The sequence below is a fragment of the Otolemur garnettii genome, unplaced genomic scaffold, assembly GCF_000181295.1.
Source record: "Otolemur garnettii isolate 467f Iridium unplaced genomic scaffold, OtoGar3 scaffold00070, whole genome shotgun sequence".
NCBI lineage: Eukaryota > Metazoa > Chordata > Mammalia > Primates > Galagidae > Otolemur > Otolemur garnettii.
Genome location: NW_003852465.1, coordinates 9050865 through 9068911, shown reverse-complemented (window position 1 = coordinate 9068911; position 18047 = coordinate 9050865). Strand labels below are relative to the sequence as shown.

Sequence of the window (18047 nt, the reverse complement as noted above, 5' to 3'; positions counted from 1 at the left end):
GTGAGAGGAATGCATGATCCTTCTCCAGTGTGCCTTGTATTCACATGCTTTCCCCCTCAGAAAGAGCTGGGTGAGGACATAGGATTCAAGTGCAACTATGGCCTTTAAGGTCTGAAGCAGGGACAGTGTGAAACTGTGATGGTTCCCCATCTTGCAGAACAAGTCCTTGCTGAACGTCTCCCTCCAGACATCTGGGCATGAGGGGTGAGGGGGCCTGAGCGTACAGTGCCTCCCCCAGCTCTGCCCTTTCCCCCTCCCACTCAGTGGCTCCTGTGATGGAGAAGGGGAGCCAGAATACTTTACTTCTTCCAGACTTGAGACACAGAACAGGAGCCTGAGGGACTATGCATGGTGTTTATTGGTGATGACAGGTGAGGCAGGATCTTCTGGAGCATGCTCTGCAGGTCACACACTAGAGCCATAAGGCAAGAGTAGCTGGGTAGACAGGGCCTCGAGGGGCTGTCCATCGTGTCCCATCTCTCCCCATCTAACCCTAACCTAACAAGCGGCAGCTAGGAGTCAGGGAACAAAGTCTGGAGCTCATATCTCCCAGGAATTATGAGGGAAAAGAACAAATGACAGGATGCAAGGGCAAAAAAATGAGAAAGGCAAGGAGGTGGTTGAAGCTGTTCTAGGAGTTCTCTGCTACACGCCCTCCTTCCCCAAACCCCCAATCTGGGTTGGCTCCTGTTTTCCATTTGGCTTGACCATGCTCTTGGTCCCCAGTCCTATCAGATGTTAAGAAGCTTCCTGGCAGGATGAGGAGAGCCCTGTCCTCCATGAGTTTCAGCTGTGAGACTGTTCTTGGGCCCCAGCCTGACCAGCCTGCTGCTCTGGTATTGTATGTGGATACCCAACTCAGCTTACGGATGGGCATGACACCCTGGTGGGCTTTGATTGTCTCATTTCTAATGTGCGGCAGTGAGGTGAGTGGAGGCCCTTGGACCCCAAAGCACAATCCCTGAGTCCCTAGACTCTTAGTACTTGTGCCTGCTCAGGGACCGTGTTTTTAACTCATGCCATGCTGCCCACACCCCTACCTTCTTATCACTGAGGGGACATCCCTTCCCTGAGTCTGGTGGGAAGGCCCCAGCTAAGGGGATCCTGGCCTGAGGGCACTGCCCAGTGGGGCAGCTTCTTGTGCAGGAGAAGGAAGGTGCCAGGGGTGTAGAACACACAGCTAGTACCTGGAATGGGAGCCAGAGTGGGGGATCACTGCCCAGGAGGTGAGGGGGCCTCCTGCTTCTCCCAGAACCTTGGAACCACAGGCAGCTCTGAAGCTGGGGCTGGGCAGGGGGTCATGGGGGCTGAGCCTAGTGCCAGCCTAATGCCAGTCTAACTCCACCCTGCCTGGAGTGGGTGCCCCGGCCAGCTTTGCCTGTGCCTGCCAGGGCAGGGCAGCAGGAGACTATCAGTAGCTATCTTTGGGCCAAGGCCGGTTGCGTTGCCAGTTCCGGTCATTGTGGTTGTGTTCCGAGTCCTGGGCCAGGAGCCGGTCCTGGGGATCGTGCCCATTAGCACTGGGCAGCCCCGAAGTGTGTTGGCGGTGAGGCTGATAGAGGTCCTGGTAGGCATCTGCATAGTCCTCCTCCAGGTGGCGAGAGCTACGCTGTGAAGATCCCGTCCAGGCTTGGCGGGAGCTCTCACTGGCCTCGTCTGAGGGCATCAAGCTGTCCCGCTCAAGGGGTGAGTGCTCCTCGCCACGCTCTCCCAGCAGCTGCTGGTTCTGGGGGCCGTACAACAAAGCTCAGTGAGGCAGCACAGACCTTACCTTGGCCTCTGGTTGGATGAGAGATGTTCCCCCTCAACTCTCAGTTCCCCAGTACAGGAAACAGGCCAGAGCATTCTTCCTCTCCAGACACAGAAAATTGGAGCTGTGACTCCCACAAAATTCAGGCTGTGCCTCAAGGGAGGCAGGAAGAAGGGTTTGGAGATTATGTTTCTCTTGCACTCTAGAAAACTAATCTCTGACTACCCATCTCTGTCATCAGGGAGTCCCTTTACCGACCTGCACTAGCTCTACAGCAGTGCTGGGTTCTACCATCCTTTGGCCTTCTGAACAGCAGGCCAAGGATGAGCATCTGGGCAGGGAAGGGCAGTGCTTTGGCTGGCTTAGCTTGAGCATCTGTGCTCACTGGCACTGGTTACCTGAAGTCCAGGGATGGCACTGGGAGGGCCCAGAAGTCCAGGGCCAGGGGCTGGGTGGTGGGTGGCACGCCAGTAAACCTCTAGATACTCAGCTAGGTGCTCACAGGCATCCTCCAGTTGGTTCTCATCCAGAATCACATCAAACGACTCCTGAGGAAGGAAGGTGAAGGGGAAATGTTGGCTTCCTCTCAGAATCCCCCACCCCCACCATCTCTATCACCTTTGGAAAAGTGGGCACAAGAGTAGCTGACCCAGGTACCCACCGGTGGGCACTGAACCAGCTTATCATATGCCATCATCTGTACAGTCAGGTGCTTCATCTGTGACTTCCCCCGGGAACGGATGAGACGCTGGAGTACCTGAGAGGGAAGGGCAGGGGTAGGCCAGGAGTCTCTCAGGGCCCTGGGCAGAGCCGGGCTTGAAAAGAACTAGGCATATTCCCCACTTGTGATATGGCAGCAGTTGCAGGGAAGGATGACTCACAATGGTGTTAAAGAGAAGCAAAAGAGGGAACTCAGTGCCCTAGGCAGGGACCAAGCAGAGTCATGCCACATTCTAGGGGACAGCCTTGTGGACCTCCATAACCCCAGCTGATTTACCTTTGGTGAGGACACTTTGACAAAAACGATGATGGGAGCCAGGGAGGTCTTGGCCAGCTGTGCGGGGTGGTTGATGGTGTCGGCATCCAATACAACTAGCTGCAGGGATTTGGCCAGCTCAAATATACGTTCAATCTCGCTCTGTACTTCAGCTATGGAGGGAGGGAGCAGCAGAGCTCACCAGGGCTCTGCCCACTGCTTACGCCAGTAAGATTTTGAGGGCTTCCACATAGGAGATGGGAAGGAATTGGAAGGAAAGGGTACTCATCAAGGCCTGGGCAGTAGGGGAAGAGAGAATTGAGGATAGTGGAGTGGGTTCTTGCTGATCCTGGACAGATAGAAAGTTGGGCAGAAACACAAGGAGTTGGGGAAGAGAAAAAGGGAGGAGAAAGTGCTCAAATGGGCAGAGAAGCAGGAGACGGGGACTTCTCACCAATGCTGGAGCGGGCAGAAGAACGCTCGATGATGGTCCTCTTGCCAGGATTGTTGAGCACAGATCGCTTTGCCAGTGAGAGGTCAGCTGTGACACGTGTAATGGAGATCCTAGGGTGGAGGTAGAAAATCCCAGCTTGCTTCTAGACCCTAGGCCTCTACTTCCTAGCTCCCACCAGCTTTACTTTTAGAGAAGACTTTGCCACAGGCATCTGGAGGTAGGCCAGGATCTTCATTCTTAGGCCATCTCAGGCCAGGCCAGCTTACCTGCCATCAAACCTATGTTTGAGGAAATCGAAGAGAGCCTTCTGCATCATGTCTGTAACCTGCGAGGGAGGGCATGGAACTGATGGAGGGCCCTTTTAGAGAGGGACAGCATCCCCATGCATGGCTCCAGAATCCACCCTTTCCACACATAGACCCTAGAGAAGAGAACACTCCTTTCCACTGTCTCTGGGGCCTTCCTTGGCAGGCTTGGTAGAGGTGACTCTTTGGGGTCAGGATCTCTCACCTCATACCCTTTCAGAGAAGGTCCCACCAGCACCACAGGCCGCATGGAGGGCACCACATCGTATGGGGGAACATGTTCCGCCTGCAGAGTGGACATAAGGTCAGGCAAAACCATGGCCCTGGTGCCTGCCTTATGCCCAGTGGGTGGTGTGGGGGCAGATTCAGAGATTCTAAGCTCCTCCCCCTCTCTGATCTCTACCTCCAACAATGACTGCCCAAAAATCTTTTCCCAGAACCATAGCCATGAGCCCCCCACTCCAGGTTCCTTCCTTGACTCACCTGCTTTTGCTTCTGCTTGGCTTTTTGGAAAAGGAAATAAAAGATTAACATTTGTGAAGGGGGAAAAGTCCCTGGGGGTATTGGATTCCCTTCCCCAGGGCAGATACTGGGATTCTCCCACTGCTTTTGGACTCCGAATAGCCCCTTCCCACACAGTTCACTAGGGCAGAATCTCCCCTTTTCCTAATTACCCACCTACCCAAGAAGGGTGGAGCTGGGGGGAGGCTACCTAGAGACGGAGGAGGGGAGCGTCGGTTGCCAATGTCACTCAGGCTGGAAGGGTTCCCAGATCTCCTAAGAGAAGAAAAGGATTAGAGAAAAAGATGGTGTCTCTGTATGTGCATGTTCTATGTGTTATTTCTTTTTTTGAGACAGAGTCTCACTTTGTCACCCTCACTAGAGTGCTGTAGCATCACAGCTCACAGCAACCTCAAAGTCTTGGGTTTAAGTGATTCTCTTGCCTCAGCCTCCCAAGGAGCTGGGACTATAGGTGCCTGCCACAAGGCCCAGCTATTTTTAAAGATGGGGGTCTCACTCTGGCTCAGGTTGGTCTGGAACCTGTGAGCTCAGGCAATCCATCCGCCTTGGCCTCCCAAATGCTGGGATTACAGGCATGAGCCACTGAGCTTGGCCCTATGCATTATTTAATAGTTGTACAAATTTCCATATACTTTACCTAGTGAGATAAGTGTAGTGTGACGTTTGCATTTGTGTATGTGTGCTTGTTTGGTTTTGGTTTGTTTTTTGTGAAACAGAGTCTCACTCTCACCCTGGGTAGAGTACTGTGGTGTCATACCTGATAGTAACCTCAAACTCTTGGGCTCTAGTTATCCCCTTGCCTTAGCCTCCCAAGTAGCTGGGACTATAAGTACCTGCCACAACACCTGACTAATTTTTCTATTTTTAGGGGTCTTGCTTTTGCTCAGGCTAGTCTGGAACATTTGCTCACACGATTCACCTGCCTTGGCCTCCTAGAGTGCTGTGTGCTTGTATATTTGTGTGGTATAGTTGTGCAGAGCTAAGCATATGAGAGTAACAAGGGAGGGATATGTATGTATGTACACACGCATGCATGTGTGTGTGCTGATGTGTACTGTGGATAAATTACACATGTTTGGGGGGTTATTTACTGAGTCAGAGCCCTGCTCTCACCTGGCCTTCTGCTCCTGTTTCAGCCGGATGCTCTCTAGGCGCTGGGGGCTGGGGATGAAGGCGATGTCCCCACCCTCTTTCACTAGCCGCCCGATCCACCAGTCATTGCTGTATTTCTGGGGGTGGAACAGGGACAGGTGGTAAGAGCAGCAGCCGGTGCCCCAGGCCTGGCTCTTCAAGGTGAAGGAGCAGGGAAGTGTTCAGTGAGCTGATCTGAGGCAGAAGAGGGCAATGTAAGGGGCAGTGGGCGGAAGGTACCAGAGGGCAGAGTGGCCAGGTCTCATCCACCCAGGATCTCAGAGTAAGGGAAAGGATACTTCATAGGCAGCTAACCTAACTGCTCACTCTACAGATAAGGAGACTAAGGCCTAAGCCAGGTCTCACAGGGATGGAGACCCTGGGGATCAGGTCTTAGATGCAGGGGTTGTGTGAAGGATAAGATGTGAGGAATTTGGGGATTTGTTTTTGTAGACTGAGGACTGAAATAAAAAGCATTGGGATCTGGGGCAGAAGCAAGGAAATTAGGAGGTAGAGGTTCTGGGAGGAGGGGGTTAGTCACCTCTTTAATGTGCAGAAAATCTTTGGCCTCAAAGTTGACTCCAGAGCCCTGGACTGGGCACTCCTCGTCCAGTACACCACAGTAGCTGACATTGGTCCTCACCGCAAATGCCACAGGTTTGTGCTGGAGAATTTGGCCATCAGTGCAAGTGGGAGGAGCCTCAGAACACCCCTTCCAGCTTTAGTGCCCTATTAACCTCTGCCCCCAGTGGAGGAGCTTGGGGTCACCCACTGCTTCTGCCTGTTAGATGTTCTTTCACGCTCAAGAACATCTTGCCCAATGGTCCCTCGTGACTTAGGACAGAGTGCAGGTTTCCACCTAGTCTTGCCCCATTCCCAAAAGCTATACCTTGGCCCTTTCAAGCTGCTGCTGAGCCTGGCTCTCCACTTCACGCCGGGCACTCTCCCGATCCTCCTCCAGGGAGACGTCAGAGTCCAGAGATGGGCGGCTGGTATAGGAGTCGGCTGAACCCTGAGATGAGAGAGAGGCTGTGACCTCTGGGCTCAGGCATGAAGAATACCATAGAGACAACCTCCTAACCTCAGAGTGGTGCCTCTATTACCCCTACCCTCTCCAGCTCCTAGAGGGTGACTGGTTGGAACACTATGGTCCTTGCTATCCCATGAGAAAGGCCCCAGTGCCTCCCAGGCTGCAGGAAAGCTGGCCTAATCCATATGTGCAGAGATCTGGGCCCCTCCTTCCCCAAGCCTATTAATACTGCAGCTTTGAATAGAGGTTTCACTCTTTCCTCCCCTCTATCATGTCTTCTGAGGCAGAGGGAAGGGAAGTGTACTGAAGATGATATATTAGAGATGACTGTGAACAGGAGCCCCAGCCCTGTTGCTCACACCAGCCTACAAAGCGGCCTGGACATTATCTCTTTAAGATGCCTGGCAGGAGCACAGCCAACCAGCAACAGTCAAGAGATGCTGGTTGGCATAGCACTGGTCCAGAGTGTCAGGACCTAGCCATCTGCCCCCTTGGATCCCACCTTCCCTACTCCAACAGGCTTGGAAGGCTCCCAAATGGTGAGTCCCAACCCGTCTAAGGGGAAGAGGACCATGCAGAGCTGACAAATCCTGGAAGTTACCTCCCTACCCCCACCTTTCTTTCCTTCCACACCTGCTGGGGCAAACTGCCAGGTGTGGGCAGCAAACAAGACAGACCTCTAGGGCAACACAAAGCTATCTCCCTGGGCACTGGTGACGCTGGGCCACGCCTACCATTTGGCCTATATCTCCCCACCCCTTTCCCAGGCCCAGAGGATATTAAGCCCTGGAGGAAGGCCATGCTGGTGCCAGGCAACCCAGCTGGGGAGCAGACCCTGGGGATGTGGGGAAGGGGTCTTTGGTAATGTGAGTAAAGATTCTCTGAGTCCTGCCCCCAGGAAGGTTCTTTGGGTAACTGGGTACATTTGTTTGTTCTTTTTTAATCCCCTGAGAAAGGCCCAGTGCCTCCCAGGCTGCAGGAAAGCTGGCCCAATCTACCACTCTCACTTTGTTGCCCTTGGTAAAGTGCTGCAGCCACCTCAAACTCTTGGGCTTAAGCGATTCTCTTGCCTCAGCCTCCTGAATAGCTGGGACTATAGATGCCCACCACAATGCCCAGCTAGTTTTATAAATGGAGTCTTGCTCTTGCTCAGGGTGGTCTTGAACTTGTGAGCTCAGGCAATCCACCCACCTCATCCTCCCAGAGTGCTAGGATTACAGACGTGAGCCACTGTGGTCCAGCCAAACCAACCAGGGTACATTGGAAGGTCACAGAGCTCACATTCAAGACCACAAGGGAGATAACAAATGAGAGAGAAGCTGAACTTTGAAACAAGAGGCTAGAAGTCAGCCTGTTTGGGTTTTCCCTTCAGTCTAGAGGAAAGCAAATCTTTTGCTTTCTGTCTGTTTCTCTTCTTTGTGAGCAAGAGCCTGAAGTAATACTTTCCTCAATTCTGAGATGCCAGTGACAAAGAGAAGGTATGGGCCTAGCTAAGGAGTTCATACAGCCTGGGGAGCAGTCAGTCCCTCAAACACACTATACACAAGCACCTATAGAAGGCAGCAAGGCCAGATTCTCAGAGAGAAGGTTCGAGTCACATACTTGCTGTCCACTGTGCCCTCTGCCCCATCCCTGCCCTGGACAAGAGAGCTAGTCACCTTATTGTTAGCCCAGATCCTAAGCTAGCAACGGTGTCCATAGTAGACCAGAGGCATGGAGACAGAACAGGGAGTAAGGTCTTTTATTTTACCGAAATGTGGAATCTGCCTGCTGTTCCCTATTGCTCCCAAGAACAAAATAAGGCTGTCTTGGCAGTGGGATAAAGAGAGGCTGAGACCCACCAAAAACCTTTGCATGTGGATCTTAGGTTCCCAAGGGTCTTAGGGCATAAGAGATACCTCTGTGGTATATCACTGTCTAAGTACATAGGGGCCAGTAGGCCAGGAGCCAGGAGGTAAGGCAGGATGGCCACTCACTTTGGTACAGATAAATCAGATACCTCCTAGATGCCCTGCACTGTGTTGGGGGGTGAGTTTGATCTTTACTCCCTGCTCTTCAGGTACTGAATCTAATTTAGTAATCTTAATGCCCCTTCCTAGGGCATCTGGGCTACCTGGCCTCCCACTCTAAGAAGAGAATGAAGGATCTTTCCCTAAATATTTAATGAATTGTGCTCTGAATGAAACCCTCTCTCCATTACTTCCAAGTCCACAGAACTCACCTTTCTCTCATGCTCTGTATTATTTGGGGAGGCCAGGGTTGCTCTGCTAAGCACATTCCTGGGTCTTACCTTTCCCACCCCATGCTTTGCTAAAATAGCCATAGTCTCAGTACTTTGGAGCTGCCAGAAGTTGGCACAGTGCCCTGGTGGTGCCCCCCTCGCCTAGTGAATGTGTGGGCAGGCTGCAGCTCCTCTCTTGCCTGGCACAGGGAAAGGAGAGGAGGGAGATGAGCCGGTGGATTTATTTAGAGCCTGATCTCCCTCCTACTGCTTCAGAGGGGGCCTCAGGGAGAGCAAGGAGCCAGGCAAAAGACAGCGAAGTAGGGGAGGGTGATCCAGGAGCCAGAGAGGGATGGAGAGAGCAATGGGTCAGCAGGTTGCCCTCCAGCACCATCCACATGTCAGTCTTTTCCATGCCTTCTCACCAGGGATGGGAAGAACCTCCTCGGGCCCTCCAGCCCCACAGAGACATTTGTTCTCAAGCTCACCTTGGCACCCTGGGCTATGCCAGCTGTCCCTGCAACCGTCAGAAAGAGATGTCCACCAGAGCCTTGAAAATCATCTGCTCTAGCTGCAATGTAATTGGCCCCATGGCCCCATGGAGAATTGGGCCCAGAAGGAGCCCAGTCTCAGAGAAAGAGACTGACAGCTGCCCGCCCTGAGCGCTAGCACTCATCTAGCCTGGGCCTGGCAACAAGAGCTGGGAGAAGAGGGCATATCCCCCTTTCAGACGCAGGGGTAGTCTACCCTCCCACCAATCAGGGGACCTTTCCAGCCCATCTAGTAGTCTTCTTCGAAGATGGCCTTCTTGTAGTACTTTTGCAAGAAGGCTGGCAGCTCAAGGGGCTGAGAAGCTGCTCTCCATTCTTGCCCCATCTTTCCAGGCACTCTCCCTGCTCTCGGAGCTCCCGGAATCAATGCCTAATGAGCTGATTTGTCTCAGTGGGTCAGGAGATAAAAGCAAAGAGGAGAATTAAATATTTATTGGTTGCCTGGTTCTCTGAGCAAAGAGCTTCCTCTCCATCCCCAGGCCCTCAGCTCCTCTGGCTTCATCTCCAGGCAGGAGACTGGATAGTGCTCAGAGGAAGCCTCAGCAGGGACTCGGTCAGCTGTCCCCCTGCTCCTACTGGGTGCCCAGATCTCAATCTGGGAGAGAGACCGCCTAGAGGAAGGCTCAGGAGATAAGGCAACACTGGACAGAGATGGAGGGGAAGGGAATAATGGGGCTCCTCAAGTTTTATGACCCCTCTGTCTGAAGAGGCTGATACCCAGCTTGATTCTTTGATGTTCTCCCAGCTCCTTGATTTGTCACTTACTTGAGACACATGAGGTCTGGAATGTCCTCCTCCCCAAAAGTCCAAGCTTCCCTCTCAGTTGTTGTGTTCAGACCCCATAAATCCAGAACCTAGAACTCCAGGCATTACATGTTCCCTCTCTAAAGCTCTGTGTCCTAAGCCTCAGGGCCTTTCTCCCTCTATCCCTTCTGTCCTGGGCTTTGGAGCCACCTGCTCGAGCCCTTTCCTTACGCTGCCCCCTCTATGCCCACACTCAATGCCCCTTGGTCTAGGTCTGGGGCACTGGTGAACCCTTAACATGAAAACCCATCTCCCCAGGTTCCTAGAGCGTCCCCTATATTCCCTGCCCCGCCACTGAGGTGTGTTGTCGAAGTCCTGAATTGGGGGAAGGGTTGAAGGGAGAGGAGGTGTCACCCCAACTTCCCCGCCCCCACCCTCACCGTGAGCACTCACCGCCTCCGAGTCCTCAAACCCGGGCACGTAGGAGTCGTCATACATGGGGGAGTCCGGGTGCGGGGAAGCGAGCGGCGCCGGGGGCGGGAGAGGCCCGGAGGCAGGGGCGAGGACGGCGGGCCGCGCCCGGGAGATGCCACCGAGCCCCGCAGCCCTGCGGGCGGCGGCGGAGAGCGAGGGAGCGCGAAGGAGGGAGCGAGCCGCGAAGACCAGCTGCTCCGAGCTCAAATCACCGCTCCCCCTACCCCACCCCCCCAAACCCAGCCGGTCCCACCCCGAGCCCGGCTGAGGAATCTGGCGCTGGCTCCGACAACAATAGTGCCCGCCCACCTGACCCCCTCCCCGGGAGAGGGCGGGGGCGGCGGCGGGGATGCGGGCCACCGGGGAGCCCGGGACTCGGCCGGGAGAGGGTAGCAGCCGGGAGCTGGGCAGACGGTGGGTCCCCAGGCACCTAGGGGGCAGGGACGGTGGGGAGGAAGGGGAGGAGAGGCTGCGGGCGGGGCGGATCCAGGCAGGGAGGAGGCGGAGCGAGGATAGATGCGGAGACAGAGACGCTCCGCAACCCAGGAACTACTCCGCCGGGAAACAAAGGGCTGGCGCGGGGGAGGGAGCAGAGCGGGTGCGGGGACTCGGAGACAGCGCAACCCGAGCAGAGGAGGGAGAGGGCGCAGGTGACCTGAGGCAGGAAAAAGAGGAAGGAAAGAGGGAGGCAGAGGGAAGAAGAGGGAAGACAGGAAAATGGGGAGACAGAGGGGGACTGAAGAGGTCGGGGCGAGGGGACGGGCGGCCGACGCAGAAGGGGGTCCCAGGTGAGAGCATGGCGTGTCTGGGCCCTTGCGTGCAGGAGACCCCAAAAGCAAACCCCGTCATGGTACTGGGGAGAAGTGGAGGAATGGCGACCCAGACTGATACAATGAAGGCAGTTTCTGCCCCAACAGGTGCCCACCCGGCTCAGTACTGGGACGTTGTAGCAAAGGACGGTGTTGCCTAAACCTCGAGAAAGGGAGAAGTTTCGCTGAGCTGGGTAGGCCTCTCCACACCTGTTGCACGGGTAGCTTTCTTCCTAGTCCTGCCTGGTTGGGGGTTCCCTTTCTCACTTCCCTGCCAAGGATTGTGCCAGACATTGCCAAGGCATCCATGGGAACTGGGGCAGAAAAGGGCTGTTTTCTGTGAGCTTAAAGGGAAGGAGAAAGAAATTATAGGGGTGGAGACAGGGGGATAGTCCTGGTGGGACAAAAGGTGGGATCCTGGCTATACTGGGGTTGAGCAGGGACCAGGGCAACTCTCCCCAGAATTTAGTGTAAGTACAGACACCCACCCGGACAAGGGCAGGTTAGTATCCTTGTTTTAGCCTTGGTTCCACTCTGCATCACTCAAGTCTCCTTCAAAGGCAAACTGAGATTTGAGATAAGAGACAGAGCAGAAGCCCTCATCTTGAGGAAACTTCTCCAAAGATCCACCCAGTTGAGCTCCTTTTTTCCTTTCTTGAGCAACATTATTCCTTTGAATTTTCACTGCCTGTCTGGGGCCCTAAGAGTAGGATGTGAGATGAATGGGTTATACTTGGAAGCCTCCTAGTGTCTATGCTCTTTTCCTGAGCTCAGTGCTTTTCCATTCCCAGTTTCTTACACTAGGAAGGTGAGTTCAGAAACTTGCTCATCCTTTTGCCTTTCTAGGATAAAGGAGAATCAGAAAACCAAAACTGACAGGGTTTAATGAGATCTATAGTAGAAGGCATAGAAGAGAGAGGAAGACCACCCAAACTAGATCCCCACCTGTGTCACTTGTTTGTGTTCCTTGGCAAGAAAGAGAGAAGGGGCCTCATCTTAAGACTCTTTTCTGTAAGTGCACCAGGAAGCCGGAAAAACCGCTCAGTGTAGCCCTGCTCCACATCTTCCTTGTGTTAGATCTGGCAAACAACTTTGTTGGAGCCCCTGCGTCCCAGGGGCCCAGTCACTACTGGGGGAGGCAGACAACTTTCATGGTTCCCTCTCCTGAGTCCAGCACCATTTAGGAATTGATATATATTGGATCCTTCTGTATTGGAAGCTACTGGACACTGTCTTCTCACTTTGTTACCTCTCCCAGTTCCTCAGTATTCCTCATCCCTTCCTTTTTCCATCTGTCTCATCAATTCCTTCTCTCCTCCAGAAGGCCAGAGAAGTGTTAAAGAATAAGACACAAAAGGTGCTCTTTCGGGAGATAGATCTTTTTTTTTTTTTTTTTTTGAGACGGAGCCTCAAGCTATCCCCCCTGGGTAGAGTGCCATGGCATCACAGCTCACAGCAACCTCCAACTCCTGGGCTCAAGCGAGTCTCCTGCCTCAGCCTCCCAAGTAGCTGGGACTACAGGCGCCCGCCACAACGCCTGGGCCATTTTTTGGTTGCAGCCATCATTGTTGCTTGGCGGGCCCGGGCTGGGGATTCGAACCCACCACCTTAGGTGTATGTGGCTGGCGCCTTAGCCACTTGAGCCACAGGCGCCGAGCCTGGGAGATAGATCTAACGAAGAAAGCAGCAGCCGAGGAAGCTGCTTCTTTCCCCCTCCCTGAATCTACTCTCCTGGCCTCTCCTTTTGAGCTTCTCTCCACCCATAGTGGGTCCTGGGCATTATAGGTAATATTAGTGGGCAATAATAGTGGCAATAATAATAGTGGATCTGTCTTCAGCAGCACTCTTTCCTCACACACCATGTTCTCTTCTCCCCATGTGGGACAGTGGTATACAAATCTGCTCCTGAGGCTTGAGTTGCCATGCCAACCAACCCCAGGAGATGGGTTCAAGTTCCTCATACCTGCACTTATCCCCAGGCTCTTACTTCAGAGCTTCCCTTGCTTTCCCCATATTTCTGGATTAATACCCAATGACTCTTCCCATTCTCATCTTACCCACACCCATCTACTCCAGTTCTCATGTCAACCTAGTGACTTCCTGTCCTGTAACAGACATGTGCCTGTCAATATCCACGTGGTTCCATCCTCTTCTCTTTTCCATGGTTTGGGATAAAAGGAGAGAGCTGAGGGCAAGAAAGGATTAGAGGAGAAGACGACTCCTGCTGATTCTTTCTAGGAGAGAATTGTTAGGCAGCTGGCAGGTACCCAAGTTATGGAAGCAAGACATATAAAGAGGGAAAGCCTGAATAATCAGGTTTGAGAGTTGGAAGTTTGTAGGAACCTTATGAATACATTCTAGCCTTTCCTCTAAGTATACTAGGAAGCTGGGAAAACCGCAGTCCCTACGCATTGAATGGGGAAACTGAGGCAGGAGCTAGGACTGCTGGGAAGCCTTAAAGACTCCTCAACTTCCTCCACCAGTCTTTAAGATCTAGCATTCTCCCTAGGGAATTCAGGGAGGGGCACCAGGGAAGCTTGGCAGAGTCCTCCTCATCTAGCCCCTTTCCTGGCTCCCCAGTCAGTCCTCTCCTCCTTCCCAGTTTCAATACTTGGAAGCTGCCAGCTCTGGCCTCTCCCTTCTCTTTTACCCGGTGCCTCTTCCACCCATGGTTTTGGTTCCTTTGGTTTCCCTCTCTCCCCTGTGCTGCAGACTCCCCCAAATGCGGGCCTTATTCCTTGGCTTGGCACGGGCTCTCCTCCCATCCACTGGGGACCCCACCACCACCACCACCTCCCTGTTCCCGCGGTTACCTCGTTCAGCAGGAAGGTTGCACTGGAGTCAGAAAAAGACATAGACCGAGCCAGCGGCCTCTCCCCCTCCCCCGGGCCAGGGGCTCCGAGGCGGGAGCAGGACCCGGCTGCCGCTCAGCACACTGGCTCCCGCCTGCACGCCTGGCCTCTCCCCACGCCCGCCCGGCACCGCCGCCAGCTCTCTTCCCTCTCTCCTGGTTCCCTCCCCTTTCCTCCTCCCTCCCTCCCTCCCTCCCTCTCCCTTCCTTCCTCGCCGCTTCTGTCAGTCTCTCTCACTCTTCGCCTTTCAGTCCAGCCTTTCGCCACTTCGTCTCTCCTCTCTGTGATCCCTATTCTGTTTATCTGTGTGCCTCCCACTGTCCTTCCAGTCCTCAGTTCCCACCCTCCATCCACCGTATTCCCCTGCCCCTCCACTGCTGCTTCAACTCTTCCCCAGAAAAGGTAGGGACTCGGGAGCTCCTTCCGCGGCAAGCAGAAGGGCGGGAATAGCTCAAATCCTGGCCGAACACCCGATCTCCGTCCCGGTGGACGATTCTGTTCCCTCCCGGCCCTGCGCCCATCATCCCACGAGGAAGAAAGGCGCCGCGATCCGGGTGGCTGCTCTGACCCGGACCTCAGCAGAGGAGCGGACAGAAAAGGAAGAATGCTTGTGTTCTGCTGACCTGCCCAAGCGTCAAGGCGCCCCCTCTGGGTTCTGGGAAAGCCAGGTCCCTCCAGCCCTCCCAGGCTCAGACCCTGGACTCAAGCGGTGTCCTTTTGGACACAGCCCAGCCGGTATCCTCCCTGTGCTCCCAGAAAAGAGTCTTTTCTGTCACTCTTCTTTACCACGTTCTGGGGCCTCTGGTCTCAGCCTTGCGAAGGGGATGGGTGAGGCGAAGCGAGGCGGTTCCTTCTCGACCTGCTGCAGCGTCCCCGGGGCTCTCTGGCCGAGTGGCCTCACACGCCCTCCAGGTGGCTCCACCGGACTGGGGTCCAGTCCATGGGCCGCAGGGGTCCGGCCCTGCCAACAGGAGGCGCTGCCCTGGCCGGAACGGGAGGGCGCAGCCCGGATCCAGACCCCGCCCAACCCTAGGACGAACCCCTCTCCCAGCTCTTTTCCTCAGAAACTGCTGGTCCCATCTCCAGATCCCCAGCCGGGGACCCCAGGCTGTACTATCCCCACGAGACCCCTGCGCCCTCTTGAACCCTAGACCGTTCCTACCTCCATTCTGGTCTCCAGCGGCGACCCCGCTAAACCCAGTAGCGTCCAGACTAGGACTGGACTGCGGGGAGTACCGAGTCGCGGGACAGCTTCTCGGGTCAGTACCCCCTCCCGCCCCCTTCTGCGGGCACGTCAAACAGGACAAGCCCAAGTTCTGGCGGGGGAAGGGGGGGAGAAGGGAACGTAGTCCCAGTTGGCTCTCTTCCTGTACCCTTCTGAGCGGACCAACCTTTCATTGGTTCCTCCACATACCCCTATAGCCCCAGGCTAGAGCCTTCTCCAGATCAAAGACGGTCCGGGGTGCGATGGACCCCCTCGTGGAAACAAAGACTGAATGACCCGGGTCCCCAACTTCTTCCCCTCAGCATCATTTAGAACTCTCCCCTTTCAGATGGAGGGCGTTCCGCCCTCATGCCTGGCCCCTCTTTTAATCCACTTCTCCTGGATGTTCCTTGGAGCCCTCCCCTCAATCCTTACATTCCCTGGAGACTTCAGGAGACAGTCCTTCCTCTCTGTTCAGCTGACCCTCCACTTGCCACCATTTCAAAGGGAGCTAGGTTGAAGGAGAATGAATTCTCCTCTCTCCACCCCTACCTCCTCCTCAGACTGATTTCACCGGGAAAATAGTTTGGGATGGCACCTCCTTTACTCCCTTTGTGGTCTAGCCCAGTGGCTTCATGGGTCCCTACCCCCAGGTTACTAAGCTTCAGACATTCAGAAGAAAGAAAGAGGGTGTGTGTGTGTTAAAAATGTGTGTGGAGTTTTTTGTTTGTTTGTTTTGTTTTGTTTTTTGTCTCTAATAGAGGGAGCTAAAGCCTTGCTATTCATCTGTGAAAAGACCTGGAGGGAGGGGGCCCCCCTTCCTTCCTACCCCTCCCCTGCTGACCACAGCTAATGGACTAGCTCCTCTGGGCCTTGGGGCAGCTTAAGTTTCCATAGGAGAAAGGCGGGGGGGAGGGGGTGCCAGCTCAGGCAAGCAATTGTCTCTGGCTTCACCCTCCTTCTCTCCTTCCCTCCTTCCACTCTCTCTGCCCGAACCTATAGAAACCATCTCTTCACCTCCTACTTTAAAATGGAAAGATCAGTTACTTTCCCCTGAGCCTATCAGAGGGAATCTGAAGCGCATAGGAGCAGTTCCACACCCTTCACTCTTTCTCACTTCCACCTCAGCTACTGGACCACATACCCCTTTTAAATTTGCTGAGTAGAGATGGTAGGAACCCCAGAGCTGGGCCTTTACTGCCTTCTCCCAGGTCCCTCCTCCTGGGAAGGATGACTGGCAGGAGTTTCCATCTCCTGGACCTTCCCAGGAAACACACTCTCTTCTTTCCCCATTGAGCTCACAGACGTCCCCCATCTCTGGCTCTAAGGAGGGCACCCTGCTAAGAGGGGCCTCTCTACAGGGGATACATCCCTGGAAGCCATATCCTAACTTGACCCACTCTAGCATATGGCTCCCAGGGAGCCCCCAGCAGGCTTTATCCCTTTTCCCTGCTCACCTTGTCCTCTGACTTCCTGGACCCACAGGTTGTCAGGACTCAGGATATTTGGCAGGGCCCCTGCTAGCCCTTTTGGCTAGTCTTTGTACAGAGGCAGGTCTGCATCTGGAGGTCATCGACCTAGGGCTGGATTTCAATCTGCATTTGGCTCCACAGCAAGCCATAGCATTTGAAAAGCCAGGCATTGTGGCAAGCGCCTGTAGTCCCAGCTACTCAGGAGGGTGAAGCAGGAAGATTGCTTGAGCCTGGGAGTTTGAGGTTGCTGTGAGTTGTGATGGCACGGCACTATACCCAGGGCAACAGAATGAGACTCTGTCTCAAAAAAAGAAAAGAAAAGAAAAGAAAATCAAATCTGTGTACTATGAGGACAGAGATCACCATGTCCATCTCTTTATATCTGTTTTATCCAGGCCAAAAAAAGGTGTCTACCCCTCCTCTTCTGAGAAAATTCTACAGAAGTAGCTTCCACGGGGAATCCCCATTGCTAACTCCAGATATTACTCTGGGGGAAGTTCCTCCGGGATCAAACCTCAATCCCTCTTGCTGCAATCTCTGCCTTCTTTTTCTGGGCTCCACCTCTAGGCTCGTGGTGTTATCTGATCCTTCAAGGCACTTTCAGACTCCATTCCCTGACGCAGCATTTGCTATAAATATGTCTGAAGAGTTTCTTGCTGACAGTGCCCAGCCAGATTTGCACCCTCCTTCCTGCACCAGCCTCTGGAGGGACTGGGGACATTATGATTGCTCTGTGGATTTGGGGATTCCTCCTGGGACCTGGGAAGGAGGGGAAGATGAGAGGGCCAAGAAGCTTGGCTTCATGCTCTTGCTGCCCAGAGTCTGACTCAGCTTGGCACATAGTAGGTGTTTGATATATGTTTATTATAATCTTAGATCTCTGTTTCCCCTCTGGGTTCACTGCACATGATGGGTGATTCCAATTCCACAGAATGGATTGGAGTGAGGAATAAGTCTGGAACACAGTGGAACTCTAGGGTTGCCAGGATGGAGGAAACAGTATTGGTGTCAGAATCTCTAAGATGGGAATGGGGGCTGATCTGGACTTGACTTTCTCTCCTTTATTCCAGGCAAAGAACCACTCTTGCCAAACTCCTAACACTTTAAGTTTCTGAATCACAGCATAGCCCAAGGGGTCAGTTCAAGTCTTTCCTCCACTCCCACACATTTATAAGCTTCTTAAACACCAGAGGTCAGGGAGAAGCTGGGTCTGAAAAGAAATGGGGGTGGGGGTGAGAATCCCTGAAAGAGATTTTAGGATGTTTGACTCAGATTATAGGCCCAAGTGGTGAGAACTCTTTTGTAGCTCTAACAAAGAGTATGGGGAGAGGTGTCAGTGTTTGGCCTGGAGGCCGGGTACCCTTCTATCTGCCCCCACTGGCCCTCTACCCCACCCTTCTCAATTTAAGGATCTGAGCTGTGATAGCCCTCTCCAGCTCAGAATGAGGGCATGGTGCCTGCAGCCTTCCTAGGAATGAATTATTGAAGAGGGTGTAGTGCTAGCTGCTTTGGCAGCTGCCCCTTGGGCCCACCATTGCCTCTCACTTTGCTT

The 18047-nt window shown here is 53.9% G+C and overlaps 1 protein-coding gene across 4 annotated transcripts; it reads right to left on the bottom strand.

Moving 5' to 3' along the window:
- Positions 1-338: 338 nt before the first annotated feature.
- On the bottom strand, positions 339-15098 carry CACNB3 (calcium voltage-gated channel auxiliary subunit beta 3). 4 transcript variants are annotated; one of them, XM_003793588.1, is made up of 13 exons: positions 14982-15098; positions 6028-6150; positions 5680-5802; positions 5121-5236; positions 4198-4262; positions 3969-3988; positions 3691-3771; positions 3447-3505; positions 3181-3290; positions 2748-2899; positions 2412-2507; positions 2149-2298; positions 339-1726 (listed from the first exon to the last, which is right to left on the bottom strand). In XM_003793588.1, exons 1-13 carry the CDS (start codon positions 14985-14987, stop codon positions 1412-1414), a joined length of 1416 nt encoding a protein of 471 aa, XP_003793636.1. In that variant the 5' UTR covers positions 14988-15098; the 3' UTR covers positions 339-1411. The 4 variants fall into 4 exon arrangements, with proteins under 4 accessions (XP_003793636.1, XP_003793635.1, XP_003793637.1 ...); XM_003793587.2 differs by lacking the exon at positions 14982-15098 and adding an exon at positions 13781-13936; XM_003793586.2 differs by lacking the exon at positions 14982-15098 and adding an exon at positions 10138-10638 and having other exon boundaries at positions 341-1726.
- Between the last annotated feature and the right edge of the window lie 2949 nt (positions 15099-18047).

What these genes read in the sequence shown, in the direction of transcription:
- CACNB3 (XM_003793586.2), bottom strand. Translation starts at nt 10,182, where the DNA reads ATGTATGACGACTCCTACGTGCCCGGGTTTGAGGACTCGGAGGCG. An exon ending in AGCAGCTTGAAAGGGCCAAG is followed by an intron (nt 5,803 to 6,027) that starts GTATAGCTTTTG and finishes CAAATTCTCCAG; the next exon opens with CACAAACCTGTGGCATTTGC. An exon ending in TCAAAGTGTCCTCACCAAAG is followed by an intron (nt 2,508 to 2,747) that starts GTAAATCAGCTG and finishes CTTCCCTCTCAG; the next exon opens with GTACTCCAGCGTCTCATCCG.